Raw genomic sequence first — 13722 nt, 5'->3', positions numbered from 1 at the left:
TGGCTGACATTCAGTAGCATTAAATATTTACATAGCAATTGTTGACATTTGGTTTCAGTGTCACATGACTTGATTTTGATGTATCAAAGTCCATCACCCGGTTCTCAGAATAGACCCTCAGTATGACTTCAGGGCTGTCACTTTGGCAGGTGCCCAGGAAGCCTGTGGAAGACTAGTGAGTGTTCTTCTCCGGGGTTAATCTACATATCAGGTCCTGTGCATTATTTGCTCTGGGCACGCCAGTTCTGCGTGTTTAGGAACCTTAGTGAGTTGGGCCACAAATAAGTTTCTTGTTTATCATAAAAAATTATATATCCACCCACACCCCAACATTTTCCCAAACATTTTTGGATTATTTAATCAGCTCAGTTAATAGTCTGCATCAATGTGAACTGCACTGCTTACATACCTTTTTGTTTTGTGTTTGATATCCAAGGGTCTCGGAGCAGAGAGCAAGAACCTTTACCCGTTCTTATTGCCTGTGATCCAGCTGAGCACGGACTTGTCCCAGCCGCCGCACGTGTACCTTCTGGAGGATGGCCTGGAGCTTTGGTAAACCTCCCCTCCCCCACGCCTCTCTGTCTCCACTATGCATTAAGAGGTGCACCTGTTTCTGTTTGCCCGCAGACGCATGTGTGCGGTGAATCAGCAGACCTTGTTGGTAATTTCTGCTGTTTGCGAAGCCTGGGCATGGTCTGGGTTCTGTTTGCCAGAGGGGCTAGCAAATACCTCAAAAATATTAACATAAGATGTGTTAATCAGGCCAGTGTTGTCCTCTTCCGTATGTGTGTTTACATGACAGCAGTCACTTTATGCTGTGTCCCATCCATTCATCTCTCCATCCATTTATGTTAGATTTTTGCTTATTAGGTGACTAAGCCTAGAGTCTATCCCAGTAATCAACGAGCAGCCAGGGTGGGTTATCTGTTAAGCAGAGAGAAGTTTAAAAATGCTAAGAATGTCAAGAATAAATATGTTGTTGTTAAGTTGGCTGTGTGAATGACTGGCTGGCCCGAGATCCTTTAGTGCACTGGACAGACTAAGCATCTGTGTCGGTTCTGGAACATTCAGCTCGGTGACAGAGGTGACGTAAACACAGCAGCCGCAAGGCATACTGATTGCATTTGCAGCCGGGGCCGGTGCCGCTTGTATGTCACGTCCACAGTATTACGCAGGGACGTTTTGGGGCTTTAGTGGGGACCCCATGTCTATGGGGGTGTGGGGAGGGTGGCTTGGGGGGGAAGCACTGCTTCTCACTCTGCCTCAACTTTTAATTGCTTTAGTAAAGCTATTGTTTGCCGTTGGTTCTTCGGGTGTAAACCAGGTTTAAATGAGAAGCATAAACCAAAGACCTGCACATGCTGTGACTGTCCACAGGAGAGCATTTCCCACCCCTGGGTTATGAGCACCTGTAGGTTTGCACATGGGGGAATCATGCATTTTAAACACGTATCCGCCACCCCCCACGTCGTTTGCCATTTTCTTTATTGACTGAAATAACATATTCAGGTATATGGCTGTTATGATGCCCCGAAATGCATTCTGGGGAACAATTCTGCAGTGTTTGCGAAAGACGCACCTGCAATTCAGACACTGACTAATGTGGGACCCTTGGTTGCCTCCTGTTTGTTTGAAAACTCATGTATCAAATTGCAGGTTGCCAGACCTCATTTGTTATTATATATATTATATTGCTGATTTCCCTTCAACCCAATAAGACTCATCTTTGTAGCTGTGTTTACAGTTGGGCTTTAGTTACTTCAGACTAAAGTCCTCATTCATATGGAGTCCATATTATGTGTATGTGTGTGTGTTTGTATGTATGTATGTATGTGTGTGTGTGTGTGTGTGTGTGTGTGGGTGTATGTGTGTGTGTTTGTGGCTTCACCTGTATGTGAAGGTGACACTTTCTTTCTCATGTAACATGCCCTCTGGTTTATCGATCTCTGGTTAAAAGTGTTTGTTTTATACCCCACGGACCATCTAGTGTACGGACCCTTGTGTTTTCCGCATGCATGCCAATGCATTCACACTTTTCATCTCCTATTATCTATTGTAAAGTCAGGCTAGTGCTCAGATTCGGCACATATTCCCTGATACCATCAGTATCATGCATGTATGCACATTAACGGCTCTTCTAGTCGACAGCCCTTTTTCATTTTAGTTTTGTTTTTCTCTACTTCTCAGTTTTGCCTCCTTTAATTTGGAATCTATAATTGATCATAATTGATCAAATAATTGATCTTGCTCAAGTCACAGTATGTAGTACTTTGCTGCTGTTCCAGTGCCATCCCCAGTAAATATGGTGGTTCATTATTTTCATTCACATGCCTTTAGATTCAAGATTCTTATACAAGTACACATGTAGTGCAGAGGTCAGGGGTCACCAACATGGTGCCCCAACGATCACGAGTCACCCGCGGACCTGTTCTAAAAATAGCACAACTCACCATTGACGTGAACCAGTTGCTATTCTTTTTTAATCACATTTGCATTTATATAGATTTGAAAGTGACAATATCTAAAAAAATAACATTTAAAGCATGTTTATTATACATCAAGTTTAGATAAGTTGAGGAGGGCGTTTCAAACTGGTAGCCCTTCGTATGGCTTACTACCCATGAAGTAGCTCTCAGTTTCAAAAAGTTGGTGACCCTTGATATAGTGAAATGCAGACCTGGTCACTCGTAAGACGATGCATATATAAAGAAGATATAGAATATACACAGACACAGTTTTAGCACATCCTTGTTTTTCCTGGTTAACACTTTTACATTGTGTCTGTGGTATTATTATTCTTTTTTTTGTTTGTTTTTTCGGTGCATTTCAGGCTTTCTGACACGTTCAAGGTTATGCCTGCAGGCCCACAGCTGTGCTGGTTTAGCCCACAGTGTCCCAGACTCAGTTACATCACTCCCCCACACTGAGGCATCAAAGCTTAATGAACTACTAATGGGTTCATCCTGTTCAAGGTGCCAATTGAATAAATCGCAGTGTGAAATTTCACACACCTCACCGTTTTAAAGGCTATAACTTTTTGTTACATTGATGGTTGTCAAGTTGTATTATGCAATTCCAGTCAGTGCTCCCTTTATTTGATCTGTTAAGTAACAAGCCAATGGGACATTGATATAGTGAAATGCAGACTATTTGAGCCTTGAGGTGAATTCATTGATCTGTGTAAGAATGACAGAAACACAACTGGAAATTATAGTAGGCTTTCAAAGCATTTTGTTTAACAAGATTTAAATTGTCTGATTCATTCGCTCAACAGCTCAATCAAGGCTAGTTAATTAAGAGCTCATTTGTGCAACAAATGCCTGCATACACAACGGGTACGCAAGACGGGGACCGGCAGACGGCACGGTTCAGTGAAGAGCTGCCTCTCCTCAACGCGCATCCCACTTGGTGTGCAGAGTTGGGGGGGGTGGGGGCTTGTCAGTCTATCAGTTTATAGCCGTAAGGTCTCTGCCACACTTTAGTCCTCATGCAGACGGTGGAGCCCTGAGCCAGATATTTACGAGGTTTTTCCTCTTCCGTCACACATTTTTCCACTTTGATAAATGTTACACCCCAAAATCTCCAAGGTTCCCTCATTCAAGGGCTTGATACCCCACGGTCTTTGTGGGGGGGGGGGGGGGGAACCCTAACTCTAGAATCCCTTGGGGTGATTGTTGCATATATAATGGCGTAATCTTCTGAAAACCAATGAGAAATTAAAGTATTTGGAGATGTGAAATTTTTGGAGATTTTTCTACTGAAATAACATTGTAAAAAAAAAAAAAATTCTTTGTAGAGAACAGTAGCAGCTTGTTCCTTCTGTATTTTTGTCGCATGTCCACAGCTATGGAAGGACTTTTGAGAACCATTTTAACATTCTTATCTATCTGGCTGAACCTTGGGTGACCAGGTCCACCAGGAGGCGTGTGAGTGACGCAGGAATTAAACGGTCATATGGCAAACTAAATTATTTCCCGCTTAGCAGCGGTAGCTAGACCTCCAAAAAGCAGTTGTTTTTCTTTTTTCTTTTTTCTTTTTTCTTTGTTCTTTCTTTTTTCCCTTTTTTTCATAATGGCTTGTGTTTCCAGCCAGATAAATTTTCCGATTATGTCCCCATTCGGGTCTCTGCACACGCCGCTTGAACAGGATCCCTCTTTCTCTCCCTGTCAGACTTGCACCACTTCCAGGCTAACCCTTCTGTTTTGGAGACCTTCTAACATTTCTTGCCTGCGCTTCTCTTTCGCTGTTATCTCCCGCACCTTTTCAGCGAGAGAACGTGTGTGTGTGTGTGTGTGTGTGTGTGTGTGTGTGTGTGTGTGTGTGTGTGTGTGCGCGCGTGTGTGCTTATGTGTGTGTGTGCTTATGTGTGTGTGTGCATATGTGTGTGTGTGCATATGTGTGTGTGTGCGTGTTGTTAATCTCTCAGCTTGCCTGGTCACCCCCTCCCGCCAGAGCGCGTGTGTCTATAATGAGCCGGGCCTCGCGCGCCTCTGGCGGTCAGCAGCTTTTAATCACCAGTGCTGACCTGTGGAGACCTCTGCCTTTTCCTCTTAGCAGCCCGCTTCAGCGTATACAACCCCCCCATCCCCCCCCCCCCCCACCTCTCACTTGACTCTGCTTCTATCCAGCATCTCCACCACGCACTAGTTTCCTATCGTGCTCTCGCTCACTGTTTCCTCTTCCACGCGCCGCTCGCAGAGTGCCCACCCTGGGCTCTGACGGCCCCGCCCACCCTGGGCTCTGACGGCCCCGCCCACCCTGGGCTCTGACGGCCCCGCCCACCCTGGGCTCTGACGGCCCCGCCCACCACAGGCTCTGGTGGCCCCTCCCACCGTGGACTTTGTCAGCCCCGCCCCCTGCAGCTTGCCGGCAAAGTAAACATTTTAACTTCAGAAGGACATCTTGCTGGCTATTTCCTGCTGCGCTGTCTCAGTATTTACTTGCTCTCTTCTTCCTCTTCCTCACAATAAATTGTGATTTCATCATTCTTAGATGTGTTAGACCGTATTTGTGCTTGGATTTATATCGACTTTGGTGCCTGTGTTTTTATTCTGCACACTGTGCCGGCTCCTTTATAAAGTGCCGCTCCTCGTTTGCAGAGGTAATATCATTCTCTGCCTGTGCTTGTTGAGCCGGGCATTATGGTCTGCCTTTAAATCCCATCCTGCCATTAATGAACCACCATATATATTTATCACGCAGCTGCTGCAGTTTGCCCCGCAGCTCTGCGCAGATAGCTGGCCCAGAGGCTCACATCACACCCTGCCACTCACGGTCCCTCCGGTGCTCCTTGAGATCTCAATGTTTGTAAGCCTGTCCGTTAGTGGCAAAAACGATGGCGATTTTGGGGGAGTCCATCCCCCCCCGTTTGCTGCTGGCCAGGCCTGAATGCAGCACCTTTTTACCTAAACGCCCAAAATCAAGCTCTGCAAAAGCATCTGCTTGACGCCTGTCATTTCTCCGCTCAGCGTGTCCTTAGACCACACATGAGTGGAAAATAGTGTTTGGTGTGTGTGTGTGAAATGCTCACCGTTTTCCGCATCTCGAGAGCTCTCTCAGAACACATTTTAAATGGCAGAAATATGGAGCCTCCCCCTGAGGCTGTACAAATTGACAGCGAGGGCCGGTTTCCGCTGTGCCCTCCGGTGTAATCTCCACTCGCCTTCACCCGCCACTGCCGCCTTGACTCTCCGCTTTAATAAGCCTGTTTTTGTTTATTTTCCTGCATTATTTACACCGAGTGAAAAGTGAAGGATGCCCGGGCGAATAATAGGTGCGCTCTCGGCGAAGCTCGCATGCAAACACGCACATGTACGGCCTGACAGGTGAGCGGCCTGATTATTTCCTGAGCATGGCAGTGGGTCTCGGGGATGGGGGGCTTGATGGGTAATGCGAAAGGACAGCCACTATGCGTCATGATGAGGAGAGTAATAGCACTGTATACTGCCCCCCCCCCCCGACCCACCCATGGCTGCTTTATTGAGGGTCATGTCACATCTCCGAAATGCTGCGAAAATGTCATTTGCTGTCACCGTGTAATCTGGTGGGGGGGTTGGTCCAAAGGCAGTGGGCGTCACCCCTGTTGAGTGGGCCTTGATTGGTGGGTGCCCTCGTTGGAAGCAGCTGTCAGCCTTTGCAGAAGGGTGGCGTGAAATGCAATGGATTGGTTTGGCGTATGATTTCGAAGATAATCGCCACGCGAACTCTGTAATGGCACTAGTTAATTATCAGTTTTTACAACAGTTTGCCCGCGAGTGTTTGTGTAATTCCTTTTTAATTGGACTGTAATGTCTCCTGATTATTCACGCCTGATTTTTCTGATTAAATTTGTGGAAGTCTGGCACGCCTCCATTGTCAAAAGGTCACTTTTTTTGTGACAGATGGGGGATGAAAGGATGCTTCTGAGTCTTGCTGTTTTGTTTCATCCTGACTTTGTGCATTAATGCTGTTTCTGCTTCTATTTTCTGTTTCTATTTCTTTTTTGTCTGTGTTTGTCTTTGTTTCTGTTGTTCGTATTAAAACTTCAGAGATCTGTCCTTAACAGTTTCAGTCATATATTGTGTTCTACTTTTACAGTTTGTTCACTCTATTTTGTCCTACAGTAATTGTATCCTGAGAAGTTTTTTTCTCTCTTGGCGTGTTACAGGTTGGTGACGCTGGAAAACAGCCCCTCCATCACTCCCGAGCTCCTCAGAATCTTCCAGAACATGTCCGCCCTCCTTGGTACGCCTCTCTTCCGGGGTCCGCTCCCTCCCTGCTCTCGCGGTTTCACTCGGGTGGATGGCTCTTGCTGAGCTCCGGCGTCCGTGCTGCGGGGTGCAGGCGTGAGGAGAACTGCGGCCACTGCGGTCTGATGGATTGATATCATGATGGAGGCTCTGAATCTCCCCGCCTCTTCATTTTTGTTACTTTTCATTTCTGTATGTGTTCTGCTGGGTGCCTCTGGGATGGGGTCTGTTTTTGTGATGTGTGTTTTATCACGTTTCCAGCAGAACCTGGACCTCCGGTCCGGGTGCCGCAGGTTCAGCTTTGCCAGATGGTTGGCTAGATAAGCTGGCTGTGCCTCTCACACACAACGTTGGTTTATCTTTAGTTATTTCTCTCACATTTCTATGTGCATGTGAGAGGGCGTGGAGGTGGTCATGGGCATGTTGGTTGTTCCTCATTTCCTCGCTACATTGGCTTAAATTGATGGTCCGTGTTTAACCAGATGACTGTCGCCTGTGGCAGGATCTCAGATTGAGGCCATCATCTCTTTTGCTGCTGCATCCAGTTTCATTCGTCTGATTGGTTGTGTTTGTCCACACGGAGAGCAGGTCTTGGGATAGCCCCCACTGTCTCAGACAGGCTTCCGTCCTTGGTTTGAGAATTCGGGGACGGTTTTCTGTCTGCCGGCCAATTGGCGCTCGCATCTGATGGACCTTGACAACCTCGCGGGCCTTGCCGTCTCGCGCCGGGCCGCATCGAAAGACCTGTGTCTCGCCGTCGGCCTTTTTCCTCCCGCTCGCCGATCCCGGCAGGAAATGAAGTGTAAATCGTGCTGGTCTGCGTATCGGCGGCATCGAGCCCACCTGCAGCGCAATTTCCCCCTGAGAGGACTCGAGTGGCGAGGAGGAGCGAGAGGCCGCTGTGCTGGAATCCCAGCATGCCTTGGGGTTTGTGCAGATAATCACAGCAGTAATAACATCGGGCGAATGGCGACCATGGATGAGTGTGTGCAGTAGGACGCTGCCTTGAGAGACAAAGGAATTGAAAAGTCCTACTTCTGTAGTTATACTCAGGTGAGGGTGAATGCTCTGTTTTTGCCCGCTGGCTTTTTGGGGCCATGCTTGGCTGAGCCTCGGATTTTCCTGTTTGCGCACATTCACACGTGAACGACCTACACGTGAATCCTAAACCCTGAAGGATAATTCTCCATACCGCCATGCTAATGCTGTGCGTATTTTTCGATTCGCGCCCCTGCTCCGTGAGTCTGGAGTTTGCATGTTCCCCCTGATGTCTGGGATTCTCTTGGGGTTTCTCCAGCTTCCTCTCAGTCCTTTTTCTTTTTTAATTGCTGTTCCCTCATTTTCCGCAAACCTGCCGGGTGACATTACAGACAGGCACCCATCCGGCCGCCCCGGGGTCCTTTCCCGTATCTCTCTGAGAGGGGCAGTGGGTCAAGTGCAAGCCGGTGTCAGGTGACTTCTGAGAGGTGGCGCAGCCGAAGGCGCTGGCGCCACACAGCGTTAATAAACATGCCGCTGGCTCAGTGGCATTTCGGTGACAGAACGCTGTTTACCTTTCGGGGAGATTGATTGGACCCGTTTATCACTGAGGATATGGCGGCCAGCCCCTTCAGCAGTGCGTCCCTGTTCCCTACACCTCACACTCTTGGCACTATCTCTCTGTTCACTTGTGTGAGCTTGACTGCGGGGGGTGGGGAGGGGGGATTCTTAAAGACGGAGCGTAGTTATTTGTCCGCCGTAAAGTGTTTTCACAAGTGCCGCCTCATCAGCCTAATAACCCAAAGGCACACGCCAGCACGGCCTAACGGGCGTGAACGCTGAATTTTATTACGCTTCTGTAAAAACCTTATTAGCCGCTTCCTCACGCTTCCCATTAGGGGAGGGAGGCCTCCTTCCATGGGGAGGCAGTGGGGTGGGGGGCGACGTGGAGCCTTTCTGCGGAAGCCCCATCTCCCTCTCGCTCGCTGCAGTGATAAGGCTGTGATAGACGGACGGACAAAGGTACGAGCGGGAGTCTGGTGGAATGAAAGCCAGAAAGTTTCCTGTCCCGATTTCCAGGGGAGTGGTGCAGTGCTGTTGTACCCTAGGACGAAGTGAACATCGTACATGCTGCAGAGAGAGCAGGAGGAGCTGTTGAGCAGTGTAACCTCCGTCCTCATTGTGGATCTGATTTCCCAGCCTATGTGTGCAGAGCCTGTTACCTGAATTAGTTTCTGAATTAAGCTCAGCGTGCTGCTGGTCACCGCGTGACAAGCCCACCTCAGCACAGCCCTCTATTGGCTAAGCGCTTATGGAAGATGATGGATGGAACCTGGATGAAACTGCCCTCCAGAATTATTGGCATTTTTGGTTTTAAAAAAAGAGAAAAACGACTTTGAGAGAAATGTCTTTCTTATTTATTAGCTTGGTCTTATACTGAAATGAGCAGAGCAATCGATTCTTTCACTGAGATATAAATTTAATTGAAGAACAGAAATCCTCACAAACAAATATTGCCAGTAATTACTCATTGTAAGTTGTCTGGGGTGAAAGTGTTTTTAAAATGACCAGATGATTAATTAGGGGCTGGCAATCTAACGTCAGAAGGGCGTGACACGGACCTTTACCGGACAATGTCAGGCTGCTGGACTGCCCTGTCCTGTCCCGTTGGTGGCTTCTGCTTTTCGTATTTCAGTGTTTACGCCTATGAGGCTCAGATTCCTATCAGCAAAGAATAATGCTTTCTTTCTGCCAATGTGACAGACATCTGCAATCAGACTCTGGACATGAAGATTCTGTGCGGGACATTAAACCCACAATGAGCGACAGTGAGGAGTTGAACATGATTCTTTTAGCCTTGAAAAATTCTAGCAAAAGTGCGAGATCAGAAGGTGGAGAAAGGGGGGTGGGGTGGGGGTGAGTGATTTATTGTGCCTGGTCCTGTTCCTCATATCTCACTACAACCTGTGCTGAAGCCATCGGCCTGCTTGGAAATTGCAGTGCTGGTGTGTGTCTAGCTTGTGCCTCATTCATCAGCTCAGAGCAGCGTGGGTGTTGCCACCCCCCCCTTCCCCCACCCCCACGAAAAACCCACTGGTGCTCATTCATTTCTGAATGACAATGTAGTTAATATTCTGTTATTTAGTCATTAGTAATATTAGTGATTATTATAGAAGCATTAAAGAAACAATCAAACGGATGCCATTTAAGGAGCTCGTAATGAAAGTTAATAGGCATAACCCTATAAGCCTTTTCTCACCATCCTAAGACATGCGGTTCAGTTGAATTTATACCCAGTGTGTGCACGCATGTGTATGGCTGTATACACATATCCCCCTCCCCCCTCGCTGTAGCCGGCTCCCAGTAATTTTAATTACCGTGATTGAAAATTGATGGATAGAAGTGATTTGTCGGTGCCGCAGAAGGACTGAATTCAGTTACGAAAGGCTCCGAATGATTTAATTATGTAACCTCCGAGGCTGATTGACATCAATCGCAGTGCTTCCTCTCTCGTCGTCGTCGCGTCTTGTCCCATTGCTGCTGATCTGACTGCTGTACTGTCGGTCTCCTTCCCTTTTCCATGCAGTAATGTGCTTGGACAGTCGATTCCCCGACTGGCCATTGATAATTCATTTCCTGGGCCCTGTACCGCACGCCGGACCCCACACACGCTTCAGACTCAGCCGCCCTCTCAGTAGTGAGGGGGAGGGAGCTGAGGGCCCGTGTGTCGGCGGGATCGCGGTGGGCCAGGCTGCCACCACCGTAATCCCGCTGTCATGCTGATTTGGGGTCTCTCTGCTCAGGCCAAAGGGTCACCCTGTTAGGAAGGTACGGGGCAATAAAATACCATCAAAGTACAATGAGTCCTTAGCTTCTGTTTCCTCCTGTACGCTTGGACAGATCCGTCCGTCAGTCCATTTATCAGTTTTCCATACCCGTGCAGACAGGTTGAGCTGCATAATCTCTAAGAGGTTACCCAGGACCCAGCTCTGGAGAATTTATGGCTTCTGCTTGATCATATTTCTCCCTCAGAAAGATAACAGAAAGGCCGCCACTGGGGTGATAAATGCAGCCGTTATTAAGGTCACCTGGTGCTTTTCCGGCGAGCCGAGGAAGCGGTGATTAAAATGCCGTGACCCATTCATGCTGCTGCACCCGCTGGCCGTCCATCGGCTACTCAACATGCTCGTGGGAGGCTGCCGGGAAAGCAGGCAGAGTGGGCATCTGGGTGGGCATCAGGGTGTACTGGAATAAAGCAGCCGTCCATCTGCCCATCTTTCAACCGTCTCATTAGTACGGGGTCAGAGTGAGCTTTGGAGCCTGTCCCAGGCGGCACAGGGCAGGAGACACCTGCAGGACGAGGGTTTGAAACCCACCTCGGGGCTGTTCTCCCCGCTATCAGGTTTTTCTTCAGGTAACCTGGATGCTACATTCGAGTCTACTGCTTCATCAAGGCCGAAGCAATCAAAGACAGATTGCCTTGGCTGATTTTAATCGAACATGTGAGAACCTGCCTTGTATTCGGTAATTTTCCCCAGCTGTGATGGCGTGCACCTTAGCCCTGAAGGGCAAGCATTGTGAGCAGACCAATGAGAAAATCATCTGACTGAAATCACATGGGTGGCAGTGAATTGACCGCAGGGGCAGGCAGGTGGATATTTTACAGGCCTACAGGCCTGGCAATTTCAGTGCTTGATTGTAAATTTAAATGACATCCAGTAAATGGATGGTTAATCTATGAGCTCACGTATCCAGCCCCCCCCCCCCCCACACTTTTGTATTAGCACATACATGCTCACTACGCTACGCCATAACGCATGGTGTGATTGAGTCCTGGTTGTGGAGGTCGGTAATACACAATCTTTTATGCCTTGGTCAGTTTCCATCGATTTTTAGTCAAGCCCAGTTTTATTTCAGCCTGTTTTTCTCCTGGCTTTTGCTGCATTGAGCCTTTTCTCCAATACTATAAGTAAAATCCTAATCACTGGGGGGAATTTTCTTACAGGAAGTACTATGTAATGTCTGCAGTCACCCTTGTGATTTTAATGAAATATGGAAGCTTTTTTCTCTCTAATTGCACTGCAATTAGAATTTCCGTCAGACAGTGCCCTTTTGTGCACTCCGGTTTTTAGCACTGTAACCGGAACTGGACAGATGATGCTGTGAGACACACGGATTTAAGTACCTTGTATCTCTTGCCGCTTAATCAGAAACATTAGTGGTTAAGGAGCTGGACCTATGACTGGAAAGTTCTGCTTTGTAATGGGTAGCTGTTAATTTTCTCCTGGGAGGGTGCATAGTGTAAACCTTGTTCCAATAGATATCCCACTGTCTGTCTGTCTGTCTGTGTGTGTGTGTGTGTGTGTGTGTGTGTGTGTGTGTGTGCGTGTGTGTGTGTGGCATGAGGTGTGGAAACAACAGGGCAGCAGTTCTTCGGCAAAAGATGTCTAGGCTGCTGAGTTGTCCCTTTCTTCATCGCCACTTCAGTGTTTGTTGCTTCCATGATTTACCAAAACAGTAGCATGTGGCGTTTATACAGATCACTAACTTTTGGGCATCACAATACACCTCTCATTAATATTTTAGGCACACTACTAAACTGATTACCAAACTGTGTAGACATTCGTATAGTACAGAGAAGCTGGCAACCGGACTCGCGTTTCACCCGTCGTCTGATGCCCTGGTAATTATTGTGCATGCGCCATATAGTAGCATTTACATCATGACGTGATCGCAACAGTCGTAATATATAGAGACGAAAACATGTAGGTTTTAAGCTCTTGTTATGTGGTATTGCCTCCCCAGATCCAGCTACCCAGGACACCAGTGTTTTGTACCACAAAATAGGTAATTTTATGTTGTAGCTTTTGTGTTGTTACTTTGCTTTTTGGGATCCAAGATCTTTTGTGTGTGAGATACATTTATTGCCTTTGGATTTGATGCTTGCCTTCAGGATTGCTTTGCCTGCATTGAGTTCTTGTTTTTTATTTCTTTTTCTTTAAGGATAAATATATAGTATCAGAAGTACGTGACCGTCCTGTCACAGCTGAGCTTTGTGTCAGGTATTACATAATGCGCCTCTGTATGTGATTTTATTTTGTGTGTCACTGTAAGGAATCTGAGAGGCTCCTTTCCTTCCTTTCCATACTTATTGACATATCAAACACACAGATTCTCATACCAGTGTTTTAAAGGTAATGTAGTGGTGAATTCCACTAGATTCACTTTTTATATTCACTGTTAACAGCTGTCCTCTATCAGACCTTAGTGTCTCACCTGGTACTGGACATTAATCCTGGACTGTATGCCCTGCCTTCTGATAGTCAACCTAAGGACAGTTTTCTCAGAGTATTATGTGCTCACAGATGCCATCTGCAGGCAGTCAGGCCTTTTGCTGTTCTTCTCAGGCGCTTTCCGTTTGTCTGTGCTGGTCCCAGTGCTGATGAAAAGGCCTTTAGACTGTTGCTCTCATTGGGAACCTTCTTGGGTTGGGTGTTTCGGATCAGATCTGGTGGGGTCGTGTTCAGACTGCATCGGGAAGACGACAACGCTTGGAGCTCTGGGGGAGGAAAACAGGAAGGGAATGTGGCGTTGGGAGGGGGGGACGGGGGCAAAAGCCTGAATAAATGAGTGAGATGACAGGTTAAATAATCCACAACTGTGAGGTCTCTCTCTGTTAATTGCCTGAAGCATAAAAAACTAACATATATGTATCACTGAAAGTACAGAAATAGGGTAATAATACATGTATTTTTTTAGTGGGTGTGTTTACATAGTAAACAGGAATAGCTGAGCACTGCTTCTACAGATTACAGTCACAGTGCAACTGAAACCGATGCTGAATATGTATAAAATAATTCTTATACGAGTTGTGCTATGCCATCATCATCATAGCATTAAACCGAATAGTGATTATCGACACCTTGCTTTGAAGGTGCTATCCCCTCTTGGCCTTTCCAGCCTTCAGAAACTTGATATTCTCAAAGCCAGATAAGTGTCTCCCTCCTCCTCCGAC

General features: G+C 47.2%; 1 protein-coding gene across 1 annotated transcript in view; it reads left to right on the top strand.

Moving 5' to 3' along the window:
* The window catches only part of ipo11 (importin 11), a 160237-nt gene that overhangs the window by 80427 nt on the left and 66088 nt on the right, over nucleotides 1-13722 (top strand). Inside the window, exons 21-22 of the mRNA XM_023803047.2 lie at nucleotides 437-552; nucleotides 6647-6723. Of these exons, the coding sequence (XP_023658815.1) occupies nucleotides 437-552; nucleotides 6647-6723 (193 nt within the window). The remainder of the gene's footprint in view (nucleotides 1-436; nucleotides 553-6646; nucleotides 6724-13722) is intronic.

Source organism: Paramormyrops kingsleyae, chromosome 2 (genome assembly GCF_048594095.1).
Source record: "Paramormyrops kingsleyae isolate MSU_618 chromosome 2, PKINGS_0.4, whole genome shotgun sequence".
NCBI classification, from domain to species: domain Eukaryota; kingdom Metazoa; phylum Chordata; class Actinopteri; order Osteoglossiformes; family Mormyridae; genus Paramormyrops; species Paramormyrops kingsleyae.
Note: the sequence above shows the minus strand (reverse complement) of the source record. Positions and strands in the feature narration are given on the sequence as shown.